The sequence below is a fragment of the Aotus nancymaae genome, unplaced genomic scaffold, assembly GCF_030222135.1.
Source record: "Aotus nancymaae isolate 86718 unplaced genomic scaffold, 86718_ANA_hifiasm-v0.15.2.pri h1tg000012l, whole genome shotgun sequence".
In the NCBI taxonomy this organism is placed as follows: Eukaryota; Metazoa; Chordata; class Mammalia; order Primates; family Aotidae; genus Aotus; species Aotus nancymaae.
Window position 1 is genome coordinate 5,720,972 of NW_026988423.1, and position 26,843 is coordinate 5,747,814.

Here is a 26,843-nt window from a genome sequence, read left to right on the forward strand (position 1 = left end):
TATGGTGAAGTAGGCTATACCACCTAGGCTACAAATCTTTACAGCACGTTACTGTACTGAATTCTGTAGGCATTGTAACACAATGACAAGTATATATATCTAAACATATCCACACATAGAAGAGGTACAGTAAAAATACAGTAGAAAAGATTTTTTAAAAGATGCACCTGTGTAGGGCAGCTACGGTAGTCTAGTGGAACCACTGTGGTATATGTTGTTTGCTCTGCGGTGCTTGACTGTGTGAGGAATCAAAGGCCCAGAGGAGTTAAATAATTTGTCCAAGGTCACATGGCAAGTAAGTGGTGGGGCTTGGATTTCCACCCAGGCAGCCTGGCTCCAGAGTCTGCATTCTTAATCACTTGGTTAGGTTGTATCCTGGCCTGTTGACTCCCAGGGATTTACTTCTTATTATTCTGGGCTTTTCTTTTTCTGCCCATAAATAAAGAATTATTTTTCTGGGTTTAGTCAGACTCTGAGCCTTGTTCAGACTGAAGTCAGGATTGGAGAGCATATTTAATAAGACTCTCAAAGTTATTTGTAAACAGCCTTTCAGGTCATCTTTTACCTTCTTGACCAAAATCGGCAGTTTATTGGTAAAAACACATTTCCTACTTTTTTCACAGTTTGTGCAGAAAATTATTGGTGACTCTTTATAATCAACTGTTGGCTTTTTTTCCTTCACCAGCAAGCTCAGTAGAATTCTGTCTTAAAAAAAAATGCTCCATTAGCTGAACAGTGAGAACACATGGCCACAGGGAGGGGAACAACATTGGGGCCTGTTTTGGGGGTAGGTGTGGGGGGATGGAGAACATCAGGAAAAATAGCTCATGCATGCTGGGCTTAACACCTAGGCGATGGGTTGTGATAGGTGCAGCAAGCCACCATCGCATGCATTTACCTATGTAACAAACTTGCACATCCTACCGCTGTATCCTGGAACTTAAAAATGCTCCGTTTATGGTGAGTGAGTGGTAGTTCCTTGATAAAGGCTTTGGTAAACAGGCTTCCAGATAATACACTCTCTTAAAGGAGTAAATCTCCACTGTGTAGAGCAGACCAGATCTATTTTCAGTATTTATATAGTAGTGTCTTTAAATTTTGGTTACATTAGTCAAACTGGTATTTTAAAGGATCCTGGTTAATCTAATACTAAAATCAAAGTTATATAATGTTACATTTGGAAACTGTTCAGGATTCAATGGAACCTCACCTTATGGATTTTTTTGCTTTTGATTGCAGATCTGTCTATGGCAGTGCAGAAATTTTCCCAGTCATTACAAGATTTCCAATTTGAATGTATTGGTGATGCTGAAACAGATGATGAAATCAGTATTGGTAAGTACTATTGTTCTTCAATGTCTTAAGTAATAATTTAGAGAGTTCTACTTCTAATATTTATTTTACTGAAATCAAATAGGCACACACCTAAATAATAAACATCTAAAATATTTTCTGACTTTGATGAAACTTTAAGGGTGATTTTGTGTTTCTAGAGTTTTTTTTTTTTTTTTTCCGGGAGTCTCGCTCTTTCCCAGGCTGGAGTGCAGTGGCACAATCTTGGCTCACTGCAACCTCTGCCTCCCGGGTTCGAGTGATTCTCCTGCCTCAGCCTCCTGAGTAGCTGGGATAACAGGCACCTGCCACCATGCCCAGCTAATTTTTGTACTTTTAGTAAAGATGGGGTTTCACCATTTTGGCCTGGCTGGTCTTGGTCTCCTAACCTCAGGTGATCCACCTGCCTCTGTCTTCCAAAGTGCTGGGATTATAGACTTGAGCCACCGAAAATACTATGAATTGTTTTTAAATCGAAGCTCTGTTTTTTCTTTTTTTTTTCCATAAGGAAATGACTTAATCATTCTGTAACTTAGGTCAGCCCTGCTTTGAATCATTCATTCTAACAAATATATATATAAGGTATCTACTATTAAATATACCAGGCACTGGTTTTAAAAATTATCTTACTTTTTTCCTCTTAATTCTTTTTTAACTTGAATATTTGTTTTTAAAGAAAACAAATCAGTCATGATTCCCTAAACCAGTGTTTTGGCAGGATGTAGAACATTACTGGGAATCAGGAGACTTGAACCCTAATCTGATGTTGCCTCAGTAATTTGGCAGTCTGTCCCTGGAGAAAGCGTGCTCCTTTCTGAATCAGAAGGATTCGCCATCCATAAAATGAAGAGGTTAGGTTATATGATCTCTGAAGTTTTATCTATATCTGAGTTCTTATTGTTTGAAGGTCTGATTCTTGTAAATCCTCCCACCCCCCACCTTTTAAAGGCCCCTACATTTTCCAGTTTATAGATGTGTGGTCCCTTTGTAGGTTGGATTAGAGATATGTCATGTAATCAAAAGAATATGTAAAGCATGTATGTATATTTTAGAGGGTATTACATTTTAGAAGTATTTTTATACCCTGTTTCTGGGTATTAAAAATGCAATATTACGAACACTTAGAATGGTGATTCCCAAACTTTAATGTCTACAGGAAACATCTGGAAATCTTATTAATTGCAGGTCTTGGGTTGTATGTAAGATTTGCATTTCTAATAGATTTGAAGGCGATGTCATTGCTGCTAGTCTATGGACCATGCTCTGAGAAGCAGGGATTTATAATCCCCTTCATACGTCTCCACAATCACATTCCTCTTGTTCCTCTGACCTTTCTTTTTCTTCTATAGTTCTAGCAGTTATGTCTGTATTTCTAGAAGGTATATTTTATTCGCTTTGTCTATGTAAGTAGCAAGTCCTAGCACAGACCTAGCTGTGAAACAAAAGGGCAATGTTACCCCCACAAAAAGAAGACTGTCACTAGAAGTTCAGCTGAATGAGTGCCAGATTCATCGTGGGGCTTTAGCTTGCCTGGGTTCACGTGAGCTCCTTTTGGAGAAATCGCTGGGCAGGGTGCAGAGTCCTTAGACAAGCCGTCTCTGCATGTGGAATTTACACGAAGCATACATCGTTGTGATCATATTGGCAGTCTTTCTGAGCAGATATATGCTTTGCTTGCTTTTTAACGAGTGTTAATCAGAGGGGAGTGTGGAGGCGGCTGGTCTCCTTCGGCCCTCAGTTTTGTGATGAATGATGGTCCAGCCTTGCCTGTCACTTGGCTGAGGTATAGTTAGGGCACCTCCAGGAATAAGGGAGAGCCCTCCCACGTGCCCCTCAGCAGCATGACTTCTTCCTCCTCACAGGATAGCTGGCAAAGGGCAGCATTAGGGATCATGCACTGCCAACATTTGGAACAATAGTGGTCATTTTGCTTGTCATTTCTTGACGTTTGTGTTATAAATGTCTGGTCCTCAACATAGGCTTTGTAGTATACACTTAGCCAGATAAAATCCTAGATTATATTACTAAAATACAAATATATTAGCATTATTATTTAGAAAAGATATAATCACATTATTTATATAACAGTTATTTTCACTTAGTTGTTTATTTTGAGACACAATCTTGCTCTGTTGCCCAGGCTGGAGTCTAGTGATGCAATCTCGGCTCACTGCAACCTCCGCTTCCTGGTTTCCAGTGATTCTCATGTCTCAGCCTCCTGAGTAACTGGGATTATAGGCACGTGCCACCACACCCGGCTAAATTTTGTATTTTTAGTAGAGTCGGGGTTTCTCCACGTTGGCCAGGCTTGTCTTGAACTCCTTACCTCAGGTGATCTGCTTGCTTCAGCCTCCCAAGGTGCTGGGATTACAAGTGTAATCCACTGTGGCCAGCCTTCACTTAGTTATATTCAGCTATAAATTCCATGAAGGCAGAGGCCAGATATTTATTTTAACCCTTTTAGCCTTAGCACTTGACCCAGATCCTAATAGTAGACCCTCAGATAAATTGTTGAATAAATGACCTAATTGTCCTTATAAACTTTAATTTTTTTCACTTATACACATACTTTTATAACACAATGATATATATAATTTGATATTTTTTCTTTGGAAAAAAAGATTATAGCAAATACTTCTGGGTTTCCACAGGTAATATAACTTCAATGGTTTTATGAGTTTATTTCATCAGGTTTATATACATGAATTTATGAAATAATCCCTATGGTATGTTCAGGCTACTTCTGGTTGACCCCTTGCCTGTTATTGTTAAGAGTACAGTAAATATCTTTCTGTATATTTCCATTTCCATCAAGCTTCTTACTTAACAGACATCTTAAAGTCACACATGCATGCAGTAACTGCAGACGCAGGGTTTTTAATCATTATGCTATGCAGCCTTCTAGGCAGATGTTAGATAATTTCCCCAAGTTGTAGTGAACTTGATATCTCAACAGTGGTTTGTTTGACTCTTTCCACTTTGGCTAAGTGAACATTGTTGTGCAGCTGTTGCATGTTAGATTTGAGAGGTGTGAATTGATCAGTAGGTGAAGGCTTACCAGCAATGAATATTACATTAAATTCTAATGCTGTAGGGGCTTTGAGAAGTTAAATTTCAGGTTGGAGATCAGGAGATGAAGCATCCGCAAAAGTGATGTAATGTTGCTTGCTAATTTTAAGTCAGGAGACCTATTTAATCCTTTTGCACTGGGAATCTGATTTTAATAGCAATGCTATTAGGAAAACTTAGAGGAAAATGACTTATAAGTATAAAATATTTCTGGAACAACTCATGTAAAAATATAGATATGTTTCAATATCCTATTCAACACTTTTTACCCTTTACCTGAGCTCCCACATACACTCTAAACAGTTGTAAATAAATTATGTAGATAATAAAGAAGTAGCAGGAGGAGGCTCTGAAGAATCATTTCCAACATGAAAGATTATGAGATTATCCCAAGCTGTTCTACCAAGGACAATGAACTGGAAAATACATCCCTGGGACTAATGCGTGTGGCTGGCATGGGTGGAGCTCAAGGATCACGCTTATCCACCTTTATCAGCTTCAGTTCTATGTGGGAAGGTACAGTGATTCTGCTGTCTTTACATTACTTTGTTGAAGCCTGACTTCCAGCAACTTCGTTATTGCGCTGATTTAATGAAAGAGAAATGAGGCGGGGACAGCTGTGACTCTGAGCAGTGAGCAATAGCCCCACAACACTCTCAGCTGGAGTAGGCTTGAGACCTGACGATGACATAGCCACAAAATACTATGACTTAAAAAGAAGCTCACCTTTTGTATGTGAGTCATGTCAGCACAAAAGGACTTGAAAAGTCCAGACATTGGTAGGTTTTCTGTGTGTAAGGTGTGGTGGTGGGAATGAATGGGTAAGAGGGCAATAGGAAGATGAATTAAGATGTCTGCTTTCATTATGCTTACGGTGGAAGAGGATGAAAAAAGGTTTTGGGCAAAGTAAGGAAGAGAAGGTGGTGTTACTGTATCAGTACAGTGGCTAATTATGAAAGTTGTTCTGGGAGTGTGTTTGATGTGTAGGCCCACGTCTGGCCTGTACATCTGCCCCGGCCCTTCGCTGGTTCCCTCTGTCCCCACCCTTCTGGCCTTGGGCTTGCTGGGCTTTTTGTTTTGTTTGTTTTGTGCCAGTGACACATTGCTGGCTTGGGAGAAGGCAAAATGGGATTCGTTGTTCAGGAATACCCAGTGGGGAATTCCTGTGGCTCAGAAAGCAGGTCGGGACTGAAGTCCCAAGCAGGGCAGCGTCCTGTAGTATTTTTTTTTAGCATCTCCCTTTTCATCGAAGAGCATCAAGAGGCCGTCGCCCTCCCTTCGCTGCAGGTGAGCTTTGGCTCATTCCCTTTCATCTGCTCACTGCGGTGCTGGATGAGCGGGAAGCGGCTGCTGCGTCCACCCACTTAACTTCCCACAGCTGCACTAACTGCTCACTTTTTCCTTGGTTTGGATTTTTGAACCGAGTAAGGAAGACATTGAGTTAGGGGTGCAGTGCTAAACACTTGGGGTTCAGAAATCAGTGATGAAGGAGAGGGGAGTGATTAAACCGGTACAAGATTCAAGCCTCCTCTCATATGATAAATTTATAGGGGTAGACCGAATACAAAAGGTACCATTATTTGACTGTAATTACACAAGTAACATGTATGTAAATACAAAAGCAATACCCATTGCATCAGTCCTGGAGCACACTGTTGCATGCGAACTGATAATGTTCTAACATGAGTTATTTGCCCAGCCTTAAAACCTTATGGATAGGAAATAAAAGACTATTTGTGCAGAAACTAAAATCATACTCTTTTGAAAGCACTGTTTATGGTGGGTTAGTTCAAATGGCCAGATGCCCAAAGATATTACTGTGAATCTGCCGATGAGACGGGTTGTTTAGCTACATTGATTTAGCACATTAGTGTATAGGATAATAAAAAGCTGTAAGTCTTAGCACAATCACTTGAGAATTTTTATCCACTTTGTTTTTGTATTAAGTACTTATAATTTGAAATCATTTTAAATCAAAGATTAAAAATGAGAAGATGTCTAGCTTTTTAAAAAATCTAGATATTGTTAGTCAAACTGAACTAGTGCCAATTGTTATACAGTTGTGTTATACGACTAGTGCTAATTGTTTATACAAAAATGTTAGTCATTAATATGGCAAAGTTTATTCATTCTCTGTAATCTTGGAAACCTTTGGAAAGTCCAGTTGCAATTGTGCATAAACAGCTTGGTCAGTGATGTTGTATGATGGCCTAGACTCTCAGGAAAGTCTCGGACAGCATGAGCTTTGCACTCAAGAGATTAAACATTTACCAAGAAGGAGAGTCAGTTTGCTAGTAAATATTTTTGGTGGAGACTTCATTCCTTTAGACACGCCTAAACAGAAAATTCTTGTGGTAGTGACAGGCAACACACTGCCATTTGTCAACTAAGGTAATAGCTCCAAATTCTGAGTAGAGAAATGAGTCAGTCAGGTAGTTCAGATCAAACTGTACTTTGTAACAGTCACCCAACTATTTCTGACTTAACTAGTGTATTGCTGGTCCCTTTATACTTTGTTTTGAATGCAGATATGCAGACAGAGCAACAAGGAGAGTAGTGCTTAATTGGTAGCATTGGCCAGGCTTGGAGGCCTGTAATCCCAGCACTTTGGGAGGCCTAGGCAGGAGGATCACCTGAGGTCGGGAGTTCAAGACTTGCCTGGTCAACAAACCCCTGTCTCTTCTAAAAATACAGAAATTATCTGGGCATGGTGGTGTGTGCCTGTAATCCCAGCTATTCAGGAAGCTGAGACAGGAGAACTGCTTGAATCCTGGAGGCAGAGGTTGCAGTGAGCTGAGATTGCACCACTGCACTCCAGTCTGGGCAACAAAGTGAAACTCTATCTCAAAAAAAAAAAAAAGAAAAAAAGCACGAAGAGCATGTCATATTTTTAAAGAGAAACTTTTATATGGAAATGTTTGAACAAATTGTACATGTACAGATTGATGGATGAGAGATCGAATCTGAACCAAGTTTTGTGTACGGCATTGGCTGAGGTACACCTGACATTTTTATTTCTTGTTCTGTCTTTAGGAGAATGTGTTGAAAAGTGAAGGTATAGGAGACAGGGTTAAATATTGTCAATTCAAGTCACAGGAGCTTTACTGTGTCTTCCTGTGCTGGCAGTGCTTTGCCGAGGTGCAGATATTTATTGTTTGATTACATCTCTGAGTCTGGGTGTGTATCAGCAGGTTACTGTGGTGAAGTGACTCACCTTGGTCTGTAGACAGAATCCTGAGAGTGAGCTTGGATACCTGCTCTGAGGGTGTCAAGAAGAATTTTTTCAAGGGAGTGGTTGGAAAGTCTCCTTCAGTTTCTTTGTTAGAAAAGTTACTGTGGAGAAAAGGCATAAAATTTTCACTTTGAAGATGTATCTCTTAGGTCAAATGGAAAGGTAATATTTGATTCTGTTTCCCAAATGAGAAATAAGAATATAGTCTAGGGTGGGAAGTACGGGAAACAGTTTCTTTGTGTATTGTGAAAGGATTCCTCTATAGTGTAGAAACATTTTGAGAGATAATAGCCTTCACTTCAGGCTAAAAATTATAACTGGCATAATAAATGCAGGAAATGCATTTAAAAGATCATTAATAATTTTGATAAAAAAAGACCTATTTTGTTTTTTGACTTAAACTAATTAAATGATTAAATTATCGAAAATGCTTCCGTGAAAATTTTCTTCAGAACTGGCTGTGAGCTACAAATATGCATTCTTAAGGTTTACTCTTAATATTTGTCTAGTTATATTGTGATAGAAAAGGTGGAATTGGGCGGGGTGTGATGGCTCACACCTGTAATCCTAGTGCTTGGAGAGGCCATGGCGGGAGGAATGCTTGAGACCAGGAGTCCCAGACCAGCCTGGATGAGGCCGCATCTCCGTAAAAAGTAAAAGTTTAGTCAGGCATGGTGGCATGCACTTATAGACCTAACTACTCAGAAGGCTGAGGCTGGAGCATCCCTTGACCCCAAGAGTTGAAGTTACATTAAGCTCTGGTCACACCACTGTACTCCTGCCTGGGTGACATGGCGAGACCCTGTCTCTTAAGAAAAAAAAAAATTTGAAATTGTTTGTAGCCATGAGATTCTTCTTGGGCATTTTTAGGAAAAGTTTGTAGATCAAAGGCAATGCCATTATCAACCACAGCTGAACTTTTCTAAAAGAGACCTGTGATATTTTATTAAATTCAAGGAAGTTAAATTACCTTCTCATTTGCTGAATCAAAAAAGTATCCATCAGTTTTTACAGACCCTCATTACAACCACTTAAATGTGGTTATATAAATCAGGAAGTCGTGTATTAAAGTGGAACATTTCTAAATGCCTAAATTGTTTATACAAATAACATTTTCTTTTCAACTCTGCAGAGGAAGCATATTTTACTTCTTAATAGCTCTCAGTTGGACAATTGTATTATTGTTCTCCTTTTTTTTTTAAAACCACCCTTATTTTTGTACCCACACAGAAACCACCCACAATTAAGGATTGAAGCAGCTGGGAAAGTTGCACATTTCAGGTGGTGTTCCTTTCTTAAAGAAAACATGCTACTTGGGAGAGATGCTTTTATCATATTAGCTTCGTGTTTTGAAGCACATTATTTGACTTAATTTGAAATTCAAACACTTAGGTGTTTCATTAAAAAACAACCTGAAAACTTGTCATGTCACAAGCCTGGAAAGAAATTTATCTTTTAACTTATTGATATACATGAATTCCCTGAAACCTCATTTCTTTTTTTGTGACTTTGTTCTGCCAAACAAAAAATAGCCCAGGCTTTTGTACAGAGGGCTCACTCTCTTATCTCCTGTAGCAAATTATATGCTTTTTGAGGTCTGAAAGTTTTACTCATATTCCTATTCCTACATAGTACTTTAGAGCTTTATTTGTAGCAAAGATTTAATAAATGTTTGTTGAGTGAATAACTGCCTCCCCCTGCCCCCTGGCAAAATCTATTAAACTTTTACAGAAATGAATTACTTTAGGGTACGTAGAATTTTAGAGCCTTACATAAAAAATAATATATGTACTTACTTGAAGATATCTATGATGGTTCTTTTCAGTAGGCTAATCTAAATTTTCAGAGGGAAATAGGTCATATATTTACATTCATGCACACACATATACACATAAATAATTTGTACATGTATTTTAGAATCATTTAGAGCAAATTTTTGGCTGGGCACAGTAGCTCACACCTGTAATCCCAGCACTTTGGGAGGCCGAGGCAGGTATTATCACCTGAAGTCAGGAGTTTGAGACCCGCCTGGCCAACATGGTGAAACCCTGTCTCTACTAAAAATATAAAATTTAGCCAGGCATAGTGGCACGCGCCTGTAGTCTCAGCTACTTGGATGTTGAGACGGGAGAATTACTTGAACCTGGGAGTCAGAGGTTCCAGTGAGCTGAGATTGCACCACTGCGCTCTCGTCTAGGGGACCAAGTGAAACTCCAATCTCAAAAATTAGAAAAAAAAAGTTTTAAAAATATTTATAAATATCAAAATAAATTTCAAACTGGAGTTAAAAATTTATTCTTTTTGCATTTATTCAATATTTATTGACTACCTGTTATGTGACAAGAACTGTGTTTATGAAAAAGGTGGTTAAAATTTTGCGCACATGAAGTTTATAAACTAAGGTGGTAACAATACCCCTCTTTTAAAGTAACATGACTTTAAAAAAGGCTTATTTCAGGGAATTGGATAGTCAAGCAGGACTTTTACCTGTGGTTAGTAAAAAATAATCTCAACAAAATAATTAGATAGGGCAGTAAATGCTATGGCCCACACTAATTTGGGAGGCAGAAATATATACTTGACCCTAATTATTCGCAAGTTTTATATTTGTAAATTAACATATTATAAAATGTATTGGTAATTCCAAAAGCAATATTGCTGGCACATTTGTGGATATGGGCAGAGCTGTGATGAAATTGGTCCACCTGACTTACCCAGGATCCACTGTATGAAACATGGTCGAGTGTTATTGAAGACTCATAATAGGAGAGGTTTTTTGCTCTTCTATAAGAGCAGCATTGTTAAAGCCAAAGGACGATGGGAATTAGAGTCAGAAACCCGCTTTGTAGTTTTCTCTTGCCTCTCTTTTAAACCTGTCTGTGCCTGCATTTCTGGTTGTATAACTCATTTATTCCATAAATACTCAAGTATCAACCAGATCTAAGCCACTATGTGTGGCACAAGGTAGTTTAAATTTTTGTTGGAGGACACCAACATTAAACAACCAATGACAGTGAAGTCACAATTGTTTTGAATGGTGTAAAAACAAAACTTGTTGTGCTAAGAGAACATATTCAAGCTAGACTAGGCCTAGTTGGGTGCCTACTGGTTAACGTCAGATCCTAGAAAAATAAGTGTTTGCCTTGTGGGTGTTAACGCACAGCCTGGACTTGTTAATTGGAAAGAGGTCAGTGGTAATAGATCATTTCTCAAAGTTCAGCCCACTGACCCGGTTTTATTTTGGTGTTTTCCTGGTTTTCTTTGTGGAGTTTCTCTCCCCATGTTGAATATAGTGTAATCTAAATTCTTCATCAGCTTTAAAATAGCCTTTGAGGATGGTATTGTATCATAGGTGTTTTCTTGGTGTGGAGTAGTTTATCTCTTTCTCTCTGGGAGCTGCCGTTCTAATTTCTATAATTCTGAGATCTTTCTTTTGCCACTTTATGTATATGTGGGTGTGGGGAGGAACAACATGAGCTGGTTTTCATTTTGTTTTTTATTTCCTGAGTGATCAGAAAAAAAAATGCTACTTCTGACCTAGAAATGTTGGCTTGATTTCCCAAATCGCAAATTTAGTATTCTAGAGTAGAAAGAGACTTTGGTGAGCATGGGAGATAATGCTGATATTTTCCCTTAGACCCGGAGGTGAAATGATTTTTCTGAAGTCATATGGGTACTAGAACCTTGATAACTTGGCTCCTAGGTTGTCAACTTTGACTTTGAGGTTACTTGTTCATTCAGTCAATAAATACTTACCATGTACCAAGGATTTGTCAGGTACCATGTTGGGTGCTGAAGATACATCATTGCGCAAAACAGAAAAAATCCTCACCCCAAGGGGGTTAATGTTCTTGTCAGAGGAGTTAGATGATAAAACATGCAAGTTCACTGCATATTAGACTGTGAGAAGCGCAACGGAGATACAAAGAGCGATGATTATTTAGGTATTTTTTCTGTAATACTTTCATTATACAGATATCTCTAATTTTAAGAAGTTGGTGGTACAGCAAACTGCCTGTAAAATGAAGCTCAGTTTGTTCTCCATTTATCAAATTTATATGCTCCCAAGATATTGACCTAATTCTGGATTTGAAACCATTTGGTGCAAAAGGAGTAAATATCTCTGAGGCATGCTGGCCGCACCAGCACTAGATTTTTTTATTTTTTATTTTGATGCATTTAGAGCATTGGAGAATTTTCCCAATTCTCTATTTGTCCTCCTGCTCTGGATCATTGGACTTCTTTTCCTGCTTGGGCATACTTAGTCTGATTGCACACTTGAATTTTCATTACCTTGATATTTGTGATGTTGAAGAAAACCAGGATGTGATATCCTCTTAGCTGGAGTATAAGGATTGAGAGCCAGAGAATATTATAGAAGACTTTGCTATGTAGTACAGAGTTTAATTTGCAGGTTTTCAAAAAACACTCAAGGCTTTTGATTACAATTGCGCTTCAGGAGGTTTCTCCCAGCATCCATATATGTGATGAATTATAACATGGAAGTCTTTGTTAGTTCACAGTAAGTCAAAGATTAGACACATCACAAAATTCTTTATGCATCAAGAGAACACTTCTTAAAATGTGAATGAAATAATAAAAATATAGTTTCAATTTTGACATAAAATATTTGGACCAGAAAGGCAATAGCCCTGGAGATTGTGTCTGTTAGAAGTGCGTTAGGAGGAAGGATATAGACACTCAGAAATTAATGGAACTCATGGATAAAAAAGTAAGGACAAACGTGTGAGCAAGGAAGAAGACATCTGGGGATGAAAAGGAGGCAGAATAGAGAGGGAGAAATCTGAAAACAAGAACAGAGTTGAATCACAGGCCTTACCAAGCAATAAAAGAAATGTTTGCCTTGGATAGTTATCTAGGAATAAAAGGATTAAAAAAGGGGGAATTTGGAGCAATTTCTTTGTCAAGGATAGAATTCAGGATAGTTGCTGAGTCATGATTCCGGGAGCAGTGGAGAGAAGAGCTTTGGTGTCATGCTTGCTTTTTGGGACTCAGAGATAACATCTCAGTGCTGAGAGTGCTATTTCTGCCATTGAAATACACATGAACTTCAAATAAGGAAGTAACGATGATCCTTACAAATTTTATGGAAATATAAAGCATTTCCTACTTAAACATAGTTTAAATATTTAATTCCTCACACAAAACCTGCATTTTATTTCCCAAAGTCAGGAGGTGCCAAACTGCCCAGTGTCAAAATCAACTGTGAGGAGTCTTACAAATTTGATTACTGGGCTCCACCGCAGACCTGAACTAAGGCAAACTCCCCCAGGTGGTGGCCCTAGGATTCTTTTATTTTACGGAGCTCCTTAGTGTCATGCCACCTGTGGAAAATTACAGCTTTAAACACCAGTCTTGACTGGTCATGGTGCCTCATATCTGTAATCCTAACACTTTGTGAGAGGCCTAGGCGGGTGGATTGCTTGAGCCCAGGAGTTTGAGACCAGCCTGGGAAACATGGGGAAACCCCTAAAATTAAACCTGTAGTCCCAGCTACTTGAGAGGCTGAGGTGGGAGGATCATCTTAGCTCAGGAGGCGGAGGCTGCAGTGAGCCGAGATCGCGACGCTGCACTCCAGCCTGGGCAATAGAGTGAGATTCTGTCTCAAAACAAAACGAAACAAAAAATCAGCAGTAGACTTGTGGTCTGTGCAGAAGGCGGCACAGTTGGAGCATGGTACTGTTTTAGTCTGTTCCTGCAGTGTGCCTTTTGGATGATCAGATCCCTGATTTCCAGTGTTGTGACAGAGCATTGTGCCAGTGCAGTCACCAAAGCTGTAAGTGCCACTTGTTTGTAGGAAAACCTAGTCATTTCTTATCATGTTGTCCTTCACAGCCTGAGAATAGGTTTTAAGTATGTTTTCAGAATAAGAGATGGTTTTCATGAGCTGGTGCAGATGCTGTGCAAATTTCCCAGAGATGAAAAAGAAAGCAGCTTTTCAAATTGAAATAATATACAAGGTGTGACTTACTTAGTTCATGCTGATGTGGACTTTGGATTCTCTAAACTTTTCTACCAATAGTGAGTATCTTCTGAGTGCAAAGAACTTCCTGGAGTAATTTAGTGCATGCAAACATCAATCAAATCATCTTGTATTCTTGTTACACTTACAAAATAGAAGGGGATGTCAAAAAATAACTTACCTTATAATCAGTATAATGTTAAGGAGAATGTGCCCAGGGCTTTAGGTACAGTAAGGATAGAATGCTGTGAGAGTATCAGAGTCAGAGAAGGACTTGCAGCTGGGGGCATCAAAAGATGCCTAAAGAGAGGAGGTTATTTGAACTGGGTCATAATGGTAAGTTGTGATGCTGCCAGAAAATATAGGTAAAAGAAAAACACAGTAATGGGAAATTAGAGGAATGTGTAGTAGTTTTGAAGGACAGAGTTTGAGATTAGAAATAGTAGCATTTTGGACTAACATACCGGGAACCTTATGGCCACACCATGGAGGCCTCAAATTATTTGCAGTATGGAGTTTGGACCCTCCTTTTTTTTTTGAGACAGAGTCTCACTTTGTCTCTAGGCATCAGGCTGGAGTGCAGTGGAGCGATCTCGGCTCACTGCAACCTCTGCCTCCTAGGTTCAAGCAATTCTCCTGCCTCAGCCTCCTGAGTTGCTGGGACTACAGGTGTACGCCACCACGCCCAGCTAATTTTTGTATCCTGCTGGCCAGGATGGTCTCGATCTCTTGACCTCGTGATCCGCCTGCCTTGGCCTCCCAGAGTGCTGGGATTACAGGCGTGAGCCACCGCGCCTGGCCTGGACCCTTTTTAAAAAACCATTTGAAGATTTTGAATTGGATAATGACATGATCAAAGGTACCCTCTAGGAATTTTATTCTGGTGTTCCTACATACAAAGAATTAGAGCCACAGAAGCTGGGGAATTAATGTAATATGACAGCAGAGATGAAGTAAGAGACTTATATGGATATGTAAGAAAGGTAGAGAGAGAAATCAGCAGCATTTGCTGACTGGATATATGGAAGAAAGGATTGAGGATTATTCATCACTCGTGTTACTAGGAGAATGGTGTTACCAGCACATTTATGTATTCTTATGTGCCAGGGCATCTGGGGGTGGAACAGAATTGTGAATTTAGTTTGACATGTGTTAAATTTGGGATTCAAAAAGAAATCCCTAGTATTAAATTCCCTGGAGTTAATTTGATTTGTTAAATTTGGGATGATGAGATGGTGCTGTGGGGCTATACCTACAGTAGTGGAAAAGTGTATACATTTCAGGTCAGCTAATTTGGATTCAAAACTTAGCTCTGCAAGTCATTAGTTCTATGACCATGTATGTTATTTAACCCACGCACTTTAATTTTCCTATCTGAAAAATGCAGAAATGGTGATAGATTTGTGGATTTTACATGTGACTTTCTCATGGGATGTTGTGAACATTAAAGGGGTTTGCACAGTGCTAGCACCCGCGTCAGGTGAATCTCCTCCTCCTTCCCCCCCGCCATGTTTTCCCCCGCGTCAGGTGAATCTCCTCCTCTCTTCCCGCCACCATGTTTTTCTGCTCCTTGGACCTCATGAGGATAGTGGGACCCTTGCTTGGAGCTTGTTTACAGACCAAGAGTAAGAAGAAACAGCATCGTGAGGAGGGAGGAGTGATGATGAAAATAATAGAGAGGGAAAGAGAAGGAGAAGAGACATAAGTGAGATTAGAGGCTTACTGTGGAGTTGTAGGCTTTTGAGAGGAAGAGGGCCCCTTTCCTGAGACAGGAGACGAGTTGAGGAGAATGAATACAGACAGTGCTGATCAGGGTCTTGAACTTCTCTCACAGAATCAGGAGGCTGGGCCATCTGGTAAGAGTGAGGGAAAGCTTGGAGCTGGGTTCTTGAGAGAAAGACTAGAATTCTTTTCAGCTAGCCACTGTGGGAAATGAGAGTAGGAGTGAACTAGAGTTGAATAAAAGGATTGCCAAAAAGCAAAAGCAAAGGGGTTAGATAGCTTGAACTTTTAGTGTCCTTGTGGGTGTGTGAATTACAGAGAACAGGTCACTGGAGGTTAAGAGGTTGTGGAAAAGAGCACTGGGCAAGGAAGCGGATGTTGAGGCTTCACTAGGGTGGGTGGTGGCAGGAGCTTGGGTGCAGAAGAGCATGAATGGGGTGCTTTAGCCTGTGGAATGTGAAGGAGTGCTGGGAGGTCAGTTCCTGATGGCAGGAAGCATGGGAGCAGGGCGAGGTGTAAGTGGTTGCTTGTCAGCAGCGAATTACTGATTATTCCCCCTCAGTCAGGATACTTGGCGCCCGGTTACTCTTTGAGCACAAACAGCTTTGGAACTGTTTGCCTTTAAAGATGATAAGCCTGTTCTTTTACTTCTGTAATGTAGCAGGATGCAGGTTGGCACTACTTTTTAATTTTTTCCCTTTGGCGATAATGGTTTGTTGGAAGAGAATAGACTTTGGAATCAAACAATCAAAATTAAATACTGGTTTCTCCACCTACTAGCTCTGGGATTGTGGGGCAAGCCTGAAGCTGATGGATCGTCCTTTTTTCCCCTGTGAAATGATGAGAATACTTACTTCAGCAGCTCGTATTATGATGTGGATATTAAATGAGATAGTATATGTAATGTCACTGCCTCTTGGCAGAGGAACTCCCAAATGTGAGAATACTCACATATGGGAAAATGGTTTCTGAATTGGGGTGGTTTTGGCTTTGGGAAATAGATTAAACATCATCGAAACAAAACAAGGTAACATCAGAATTGCACAGTTCCTCATTTTCATGAGCACACTAAGTGTGCTTGCAAAAAAAAAAACAACAAAATATGTGACTTGAGGACTTCATTAGGCACAGCAACACTTAGTACATTGACAAAAATCTCAGTAAAGGCTTCTCAAGAATTTAGATAAAATTTATTTGAAGTAATAAAATAGTGGGAAGACGTCTAGGGATAAGCCAGCAGAAATTAAGTTTCGAAAATTGTGTGAAAATGAAACGTTGTCCTTTTTGTGTTTGCATGTATCTATTTGCCAAAATTTGGCCTTTCGTGAAATATATACACCTACTATTTATATAAACCTAGTATATATATCAGTGTATATACCTAAACTCAAATTATCTTGTAGTTTGACAGTTGCAGAGTAGGTATTACTAAGTGGTCTTAAGCTAGTTCTGGGAGGATATCTTAAGGAAAAACTATTAGATATATAGCTTAGAATTATTTCTGTAATCTACTGTGACTTTTACCCTGGAGTCATCATAATTATTGTTAATTTTCATAGGTAATCCTAACAATCTGGAGCAGTAGTAGAGCACGTTTCTCCTACGGGCCAAGTCCCTGGCTTACAAGTTTCTTTCTTTCGAGTCTAGCTGTGATATGGTTTGCCTCTGTCCTCACCCAAATCTCATCTCGAATTGTAACTTCCATGTGTCAAGAGAGGTGATTGAATCATGGAGGCGGTTTTCCTCATGCTGTTCTCCTGATGGTCAGGGAATTCTGATGAAGTATGTTGGTTTAGAAGTGACAGTTTCCCCTGCATGCACTCTGTCTCCTGCCGCCATGTAAGACGTTCCTGATTCCCCTTTGTCTTCCACCATGATCATAAGTTTCCTGAGTCCTCCCCAACCATTCAGGAGTGTGAGTCAATTAAACCTATTTTGTTTATAAATTACCTTAGTCTCATGTAATTCTTTATAGCAGCATGAAAACAGCCTGATATAAGTTGTTATGCTGTTGAGGATGAGAGAAATGAGAATATTCAGTTAGACCAGAAGAGAGCAAAAGATTAAAGACTTGCTCACAAGTTCTGAATCGCAGCCCAAATGTGGTTTGGCAGGCAATGTTGGGATCCACATCGATAGACAAGATTAAAGTATGGCACAGGTTAGTGCCTGGGTACCTGTGCAGTGTCAGAACCCAGGCATGGAGGGAGGCACTGGGAACAGGGGCTGAGTGAGAATTTAAAAGGAGGCTAGATTATGGGTCTTAACCCCTGCCAAGAGTCTGGGTAGTATGGTTAGAGGATAAACAGGAACAAGGGAAGACATAAAGAAATCCCCTGATGGTAAATGAATGGATTCCAAGGTGGTGTTTGATTGCTGGAGGGACTGAATACAGCACAGGTGCTTGTAATATAGATAAGATGGACAAGTGCTGAGGCAGAAATGGCCCTAACCATGTGCAGAGTATCTGCTCAACTTGATAAAAGTTTAACTTTATTGTTATTTTCATTTGTGGACTGTCCCATTTCTTGTTTCCTAATACTTAATTAGGAACTATGCTATGATACTAAACAACTTTATAATTACTCAAATAATGTCTAGTAAGCTCTTCCAACTTGGTATATTTCGTATTTGCCTAAACTTAACTCACTTAATTGCATAACTTCATTGGGATGTCTTAATGATAGGATATAATTGAAGAAATGCACAATTTCAGAGCTTGTTCTCAGGATGACTCTTGTTTTTGATTTGTGTTTGGCAATTTAAAAAAATTCTGACCACAACGAGGACATTGTGAAGAACCAGACTTAGATACCTCAATGATAACTAAATTTCCATGTGTTTTTCCTGTGAGACTTTAGATTCTACCGGGCTATGAACTATTAGAAGAAGGATGTATGCCTCCAAGTACTAGGTTGTATTTACGGTGACATGCCAGTATTTGTCAGTAGGGCTGTGACTTTTTTTCTGTTGATTTATTTAATAGGAAGCAATTTTTTGACTTTGCAACTGAGCATCTGTGGAGGTTGAAGCCACAAATGAAGTGGAAAAATCTTATTTGATCTTATGCTTCTAGAAAATAATAACTAGTATTTATGGTAGCAAATAAAGCCAGTGTTGCAGACAGAGTGGATGGCCTATCTGTGAGGGTATTAATTGCTATCAAAGACACTAAGTATCTGGGGGGAGAGTTGGTGTCACTTTTAATAAAACTCAGTCTGTTTTGCTGACATGGTATTTATTACTTAGGCATACCACAAGCTGATTGTGCTTCTTGTTTTGGTTATGGGTTAAATTGTTCTTAAAACTTACCATTGAATATAGCAGTCAGCATGCTACTTTTGATTTTTTAAGTGTTCAAAAAATTGAGACCCTCTCAGTGAAAGTTCCAAGCATAAACTACTGATACGATAGTCCTTAGATTATTGCATGCTTTTGTAGTATAATGCTGGGTGTCACTTGTCTATATATGTTTATCCTACTCTTATTTTTCTTGGTGTGGCCAGATCTAGAAGCATACGACCAAATCATCTGCTCCAGCTCATATCCAAGTTAAGTGGTAATGTTTTAATACTTTTTTCCTGCTCTGAAATGTCAGTTCAGAAGGATACTAAGAAAGGACTTTATAGAGCCTACATCTCTCATCCACTTTATAGAGCCTACATCTCTCATCCAAATGGAAAAGTAAGATTATTGTTGGGGCATCATCTGAACTTATAAAATGTAATTGCATTGTTTCATTCTGGCTTTTACAGACTTTATAGGTTTTCATGTTTTCCTGGAGATATAACAAAGTCTAAATTCTTAACTGCTGACCCAGTTCTCTACTGTAGCATATCTGAGGGTATTATGCCAAGTGTCAGGTTCTAGCCCAAGCTGAGGACGGAGAGAAGTGGGTGGATGAGTGGCAGATAGCTGGAAAAAATGCTTGAGGAATAGTAGACAGTTTTGATATGGCTTTACTTTCTCTCTGGGTGTGAGTGAACTGGGGGCGCAAGCAAGCCATGAGTGTGACCAAGCCATGGGCGGAAGCCTGGGTGAGAGCATTAGCAGGGTAATTATACCTTTTATAGACAGTAGTGGCTCCAAGCCAAGCAAGTGCTCTTGTGGGTGATCACCTAATGCATCTTGTGTGGTTACATAATGTGCAGAGTTGTACACCTGTGCTCCAAACCTGCTGAGTCATGCTGTGCCAGATGGCTGCCTTGACCGATTCCTGACTGAAGTGCAGCATCTCCCTTACAGAAGGTCATAAGTGATTTGTGCGGTTTAATAATGTGATATAGTATGCTGTTTACATAATTGTATATGTCACTGAATTTATGATGTGTACTATTTCTTGGGTATGTTTATATGCTATTTAAGTTTGAGGAAAGACTTCTGGAAGAAATTTTTAGCATAGAATTGTCTGATTATGATATAAATGCAAGAGAGACATGCTTTCCCAATTCTTATTATAGTTGGAAAATACATAAAGCCCAAACTGATCAATTGTTAAAACATTTGATGGTATATTACCTAGTAATTAAGATAGTGAAATTATGTCAACAATGAACAGAGAGCAATTTTAAAAATTTCCTTTCTACTTTTAGACATTAAACAGGTCTTCCAGGCAAAAATAGTAGGATAAATTTAAGCCTGCTAAAAAGATTAATCTACAAAATAGGTATTTTAGACAGTTTAGGAATGTTTCAGAATTTATGATATTGGCAAATATAGAAGCCGTCGTTATATTTCCTTACTATCTAGGTATTATTCAACTATTGTGTTTGTGAATGTTTATACTCTCAGCACCTGTCATATACAGACTTGAGTGATAGATTTTTGTTTTTGTTCTGAAAGTGTTTTTCCAATATTGTGTTGTAGAGATAAAAAGGAAATCTATGGTAATATTCTTAACCTCAAAAATTTGTTAGAAAGTTAACATTTATAAGTAAAACTATATTTTGATTGTTCTTCAGTAATCTCCTGCTCCAGCTGGACAGGAAGGGAGAGAGATTATCAAATACAGTCAGGAAAGTTTCATGCAGGTGGCAGGAATTTGGATAGCTAACGTAGTTTCCCAAGTGTCTGGCCTACCTTTTCATAATATTTCATGAATCCTAGCATAAGAGTTGGTATGTTTCTCCTTATAAAGCAATAAGATTGTGAGAATGTATTGTTAAACTCCAGAATTCATTTAATGATCTTCTATTTTCAGTCCACTGTGTATTAAGTATTGGCTTTGGAATATATCACTGACTAAATCAAGCTCTTGTCATAAAAATATTGTTATGGTTAAAATCTGTAATTTTAAGACCAGCTATTGTATTAGATGTTAGTCTGGATCCTCATGTAAATATTAATATTCATTTATATGAACCATTACAAATAATTGCTGATACTTGAGTATTAGAAATTTGCATGTAACTTTCAGATTTTGCTTAAGGAAAGCCTTAGAATAAATGGCTCAAGCGTTCACCCAGACTCAATGACTGTTCTGTATAAAGCACAGTGATAGGTGCTGGGAGGGGTTTTCTATATGCTTTTTGCCCAGTGTCTGGTGTAGAATAGACTCCCCAGTTTTCGTGGTCTCTTAGGACATTTTTGGGTCTTGTGCACCAGAAATTCTAACCTTGGCCTCTCATGTCTAGGGAGCTGCTGGGGCACACTAGGCAGTTTGGATCTGCCTGGCTTGTGTCAGAGGTTTCTTTTAGACTTTGTGGGTGGGTCAGGCAGGGAAGTGACTGGAGACCCCCATTAGCCTGTTGTCTTAAAATGCAATTTTCATAATAATACCTTATATTCTTGTACTTGCTCTATATTATATTGTAAATTCCTGTTTAAGAAAACATGGAAAGATCTGGGTTATGTTAAGCCCAGTAAACTATTAACACGATACTTTAATATCATTATAAATGAAAAGATTTAGAGGTAAATTTCAGATATGGGCTTAAAAAATTAGGCCACTGTTACTAATTCATAAAATGAACACTTAATGTCCTTAGCACTTTTTTTTTTTTTTTTTGAGACAGGGTCTTGCTTTGTTGTCCAGGCTGGAGTGCAGTGGTGTGATCTAGGCTCACTGCAATCTCCGCCTACTGGGTTCAAGTGATTCTCCAGCCTTAGCTTCCCAGGTAGCTGGGACTACAGGCACCCACCACCATACCCAGCTTATTTTGGTATTTTTAGTAGAACAGGGTTTCACCATGTTGGCCAGGATGGTCTCGATCTCTTAACCTCGTGATCTACTCATCTTGGCCTCTCAAAGTGCTGGGATTATAGGCCTGAGCCACCGTACCCAGCTTTTTTTTTTTTTTTTTTTTTTTTTAGTAGAACAAGTGACAAACATGAGTGTCTTCATTTGTACCAAGAAATATGTACTTTTCTGGAACTAAGACTACAAAATTTAAAGAGACCAATCTTAGTTTTTTGAAGTCCTTTCCCTGAAAAATCAACAAAAGAAAAAGAGGGAAGAAAATGTATTGTCGAATTGGGGCCAGTCTCAGAAAACTGCTGGAGGGAGAGGAGTTTTTGTTGTGGAGAATCAGACATGCAATTGCTTTTGCATGTTAAAATTTTTCTTCCCAGACATTCCCATTATAATCAACTATTATCTTACTAAATCTATAAATGGTATTCATGTAGGAAACAGACCAGAAAACCATTTAAGTAAAATAGAAAACATCGTTATAAACTTTTAAACAAAAAGGTAGAATAGCAAAATGAGAGCTTGTTTTCTTACTTGTAACCAAAATTTGATTTAAGACAACTTTGAGGTAGGAGGTACCTTGGGGGAAGCCTGTGGATTTCAGCTGTTCTTAGAACAATACCCAGGGGCCAATGAAATACTGCCTGGGGCTGTATGGGCCAGTGATCATTTCCTGGGTTGACCAAATGGGAAGTTCTAGTACCTCTTGCCAATCTAATATTGTTATATTTTCATTCATTCCAAAATAGCTGTTGACAGGCTTCTATGTGCTAGGTATTTATTTAGCCCTTTGGGAAATTTAACAATAAATTTGCTATGTCCTACTAGCATTTAGACTGGTATGAAAATAAAGCGTTTGTAGCATGTTTTATTTTTCATTATTTATTGGAAAAGTTACAGATTTTGTTAGGCTTAATGAAAACTAGCAATCTCTTATCCTGCCAGTCCCCACCACTTATTTTACTTTCTTGGAAAGACTACTTGGAACTTTTAGTCATTTCTTGTAATTTTTTCAAGACCATGATTATCCTGCTCTTTTTAAAATTTGTTTTTCGGTGTTAGATAATTATCATTAGGCTTCATACTATTTTCACATAAGTCTTTACTTCATACTGTTTTACACATTCCTTTCTCTGATTCTCCCGATAGTTAAAACAACTTTGGCAAAATCCGTTTTCATGTCATTTTGTAGTGAGTTTGTACATATTAGTTACAACTCAGCTACTTAGTTTATTATGATTGTGTTATTCATGTAACTTTGTTTTTCCAGGAATTAACCGTTGACTTGGAATTTTCTTTAAAAAAAAAATGCTTATTACTATACTCAGGCAGCCCAAACTGACTTACCTGTTGACTTCTTTCTCTGTAGACGTGTTATCATTGCCTTCCAGCACCCAGAGTTTTGCTGACTTCTTCAGGCTCACTAACCAAGAGCTTCAGTGGCAGTAGATACCTACCAGAATGATGGACTACTTTCCTTACCAAAAGAAACTACAAAAATATGTTATGCTGTTACACAATCCAATTAAAATATTCTTTATATTTATACAATAATTTTTTGTTCAACTTGCTGTTATCGAAACTGGAATGTATTATAACATTAATACCAATATTTCTGAAGAAATTAAAATCTCATTTATCTAAACTGTAAAGTAAAGGTCATTAATGTGTTTATTGGATTAACCAGAGTCTCCCAGGTAATCCATTGATTTCTGTTATGGTAACTGTGAATAAAACCCAATATGAAATAATTATAGGGTTTAGCATTTCATACCAGTTTGGCTGGTGTAAGCCTAGTAATTCTGAAAAGAGAAAACAACATTTTAAGTTGGAATTTTTAATTCTTAAATGGAAGATATTTTTTATTTTCTTTAATGAGTTCTTTTGATTTGAGATTCTTGATTTGTTTTTCTCACTTACTTGCCTTTATTGTAGGCTTTATGCCAGAATTACTAAACTTCTGGTCTCACAGGATGTTTTCAGTATTAAGATGGGGAAAGGAAGTGATTAGGAATCTAACAAATAAGGCTGTATGGCCTGGCGCAGTGGCTCACCCCTGCAATCCCAGCAATTTGGGAGGCCGAGGAAGGAGGATCACTTGAGTCCAGGAGTTTGAGACCAGCTGGGCAACATAGTGAGACCCTGTCTCTACTAAATTAATGAATTAACAAAATTAGCCCGGTGTGGTACACTCCTGTGGTTCTAGGTACTTGGGAGGCTGAGGTAGGAAGATTGCTTGAGCCTGGGAGGTTGAGGCTGCAGTGAGCCGAGCTCTCACCACTGACCTACACAACCTGGGCAACAGAAACAGAGCTAGACCCTATCTCACAAAAAAAAAAAAAAAAAAAAAAAAAAAAAAAGGGACATAGAACAGAAAGTTTATTTGTGTTATCATTTTGTGACCCTAACATTCTGACTTTGCTTAATTATTCATTTTAAGCATTAGGTGTGAAAAGTTGATATAGGTGAATTGCTCTTCCATAATGGTCATTTGGACCTATACATATTTAAAGAATATGCTATTATAACCTCCCTTTAATTTGTTTGCTTAGTTTTTATTTGCTCCCACAATGTTTCTGAATACTTGATCTTTCTCATTTCAATTTAAATTGCTGTCCTTGTCTAATTCCTGCTAAAAGTAAAGCAATATAGGTACAGATAGTTTTCTAAAGCAAGCCTCTCAACTTTAATACAGAAACAGATCACCAGGGGATCTTGTTAAAAGGCAGATTCTGGGGTGTGGGCTGAGAGTCTGCATTTCTAACAAACTCCCAAGATGCTGATGTTACTAATTTCTCTGACCACACTGAATTGAACAGCAAAGATCTAACCTACCTTGGATGTGGGAGTAGAGTTAATTCCTTCAGTATATGGAATCTGTTTTCAATTATCTGTGACCCTTGAGTTACTAGAAGCCAGTGGAAAATTTTGCATTCCTGGCTGCTTCTAAGTACACCAAATAGTAGATTTATTTTTCCTTATAGACTTAAAAATGTTTGATTATTTGTAGGTCACTTCTTACAAATTATTTCAGTGCTATATTTATCAATGTATGTGTACATTTTACTTATTAAGTATATATGTTATACTTCTTCCAATGTCTTTGAAGAAAAACCATTATTGTTGGTTCCTGCTAGGCTTTAATTTGTAGCATGCAGACAAACATACATCTCTGATCCATAGCTTTTAGTCATTGGGATCCTATTGTATACTCTTTAATGGTTATACAAACATAAAATCACTGAATATACTATATACAAATTAATAACTAACTTCCTTATAATGTTTCTTCCTCTGTAATTAGATATTAGCAATAAAAAAATGAATGTGTTTCATTTTTTCCAAACAGCTCAGTCACTGAAAGAATTTGCAAGACTACTCATTGCAGTGGAAGAAGAAAGGCGAAGACTGGTAAGTCTGTTCTGTATTTGTTAAGAATATTGCTTTGTTTCAACATGTTAAAAAGAAAGAATAGACCTCTTGAACTAGAGAACTTTATACAAGACCTCGTGATTTGACGCATGTACTAATTGTTACATGTATTTTTTTTAAAGATTTGTGACTACAATTATCAAATATTGCTAATAAGGTATACCATTTTTTTCTAATTATTTTATTTGCTTGGTGTATGTCAATTACCTTTATTTTGCTTGCCATTTAACGGATTAAAAATGTTGAACAAACTGCCATTAAGAAACCCATTCTAATTCGGCAAACGTTTAGAAGTTACAACAACCTCAGTGTTACAATACAGACATGTTTCAAATGTTTGAGACAATTTACGGAAGGAGGAACGTACCTGCAAGGGTAACATTCACGGGTGACGTTTGAGTTGAACCCTGAAGGTTGGGAGAATTTTGCTAGGCTGGGAAGGATGGGGAAAGCATTCTAGATTGATGGATTAATATATGCAAAGATATTAGAGCATAGTTATTGGTAAAACACTTATCCATTCAAAAACATAATTTTATGCCCAGTGTTTTCAAATATCTGTGATGTTCTCTGTCTGTGATGCAATGTCCTTATCTGTAATATGGAAAAAATAGTAGTGTATACACCACAGGATTGTTGGAAAGCATCTGTAGCAGCACCTGGCAGGTAGTATATATATGCTGATGGTGATAACGATGCTGATAGTTAACTACAATGAGGATCACAGACTTATCTAATACATTGTCTCTGATTTAACTGACCTCACTGTCACTTGGGGGATTATATACACACATACAGGCATACGTCATTTCTTTGTGCTTTGCTGTACTGCATTTTGCAGATAATGTGTGGTTTCTGTTTTTCGTTTGTTTTGTTTTTGTCTTCAAATTAAAGGTTTTGACAGCTCTGCATTGAGCAAGTGTATTGGCACCATTTTTCTGGCAGCATGTGTATACTTTCTGTCTCTGTGTCAGAGTTTGGTAATGCTCTCAGTGTTTCACATTTTTTCATTAGTATTATATCTGTTGTGGTGACCTGTGATGAGTGAATGTTAGTGTTACTATTATGACTTTTTTGGGACTCCACAAACCCTATCTAAATAAGACTGCGAACATAATCAATAAATGTTGAGTGTGTTCTGACTGCTCTACAAGCCAACCATTCCCCATCTCTCTTCCTGTCCTTAGATCTCTCTAATGCTTCAAACATAAATATATTGAAATTAGGCCAACTGAAAACCTTACAGTGACCTCTAAGTATTCAAGTGAAAGGAAGTGTCATGTGTCTCTCACTTTTTTAAGCCAAAAGGTAGAAATGATTTAAACTTAGTGAAGAAGGCATGTCAAAAGCTGACAAAGGCTTAAAGCTAGGCCTCTTGAACCAAATAGTTAGCAAAGTTGTGAGTGCAAAGGAAAGTTATTAGAGGAAATGAAAAGTACTAGTCTGTTAAACCCACAAGTGTTAAGAATACGAAACAGCCTTATTACTGATATGGAGAAAGTTTTAGTGGTCTGGAGAGAAAATCAAACTAGCCACATTTCCTTAAGCCAAGCCCATAGAGAACAAATCCCTAACTATTTTCAATTCTGTGAAGGCAGATGGGGAAGCTGCAGAAGTAGAGTCTGAAGGTAGCAGAGGTTGGTTCATAAGGTTTAAGGAAAGAAACCGTCACCATAACACAAAAATGCAAGGTGAAGCTGGAAGTGCTGGTATAGAAGTTGCAGCAAGTTATCCAGAAGATCTGGCTAAGATCATGGATGAAGGTGGCTATACTAAGCAACAGAATGTCAATGTAGACAAAACAGCCTTCCCTAAGAAGATGCCATCTAGGACTTTCATAGCAATGAAATAAAAGTAGTCAGTGTCTGGCTTCAAAGGATGGG

General features: G+C 38.3%; 1 protein-coding gene across 1 annotated transcript in view; it reads left to right on the forward strand.

The window, feature by feature from the left end:
* Positions 1-26,843, forward strand: part of ARHGAP42 (Rho GTPase activating protein 42) — a 306,538-nt gene that overhangs the window by 74,086 nt on the left and 205,609 nt on the right. Inside the window, exons 2-3 of the mRNA XM_012454896.2 lie at positions 1,240-1,335; positions 24,878-24,939. Of these exons, the coding sequence (XP_012310319.2) occupies positions 1,240-1,335; positions 24,878-24,939 (158 nt within the window). The remainder of the gene's footprint in view (positions 1-1,239; positions 1,336-24,877; positions 24,940-26,843) is intronic.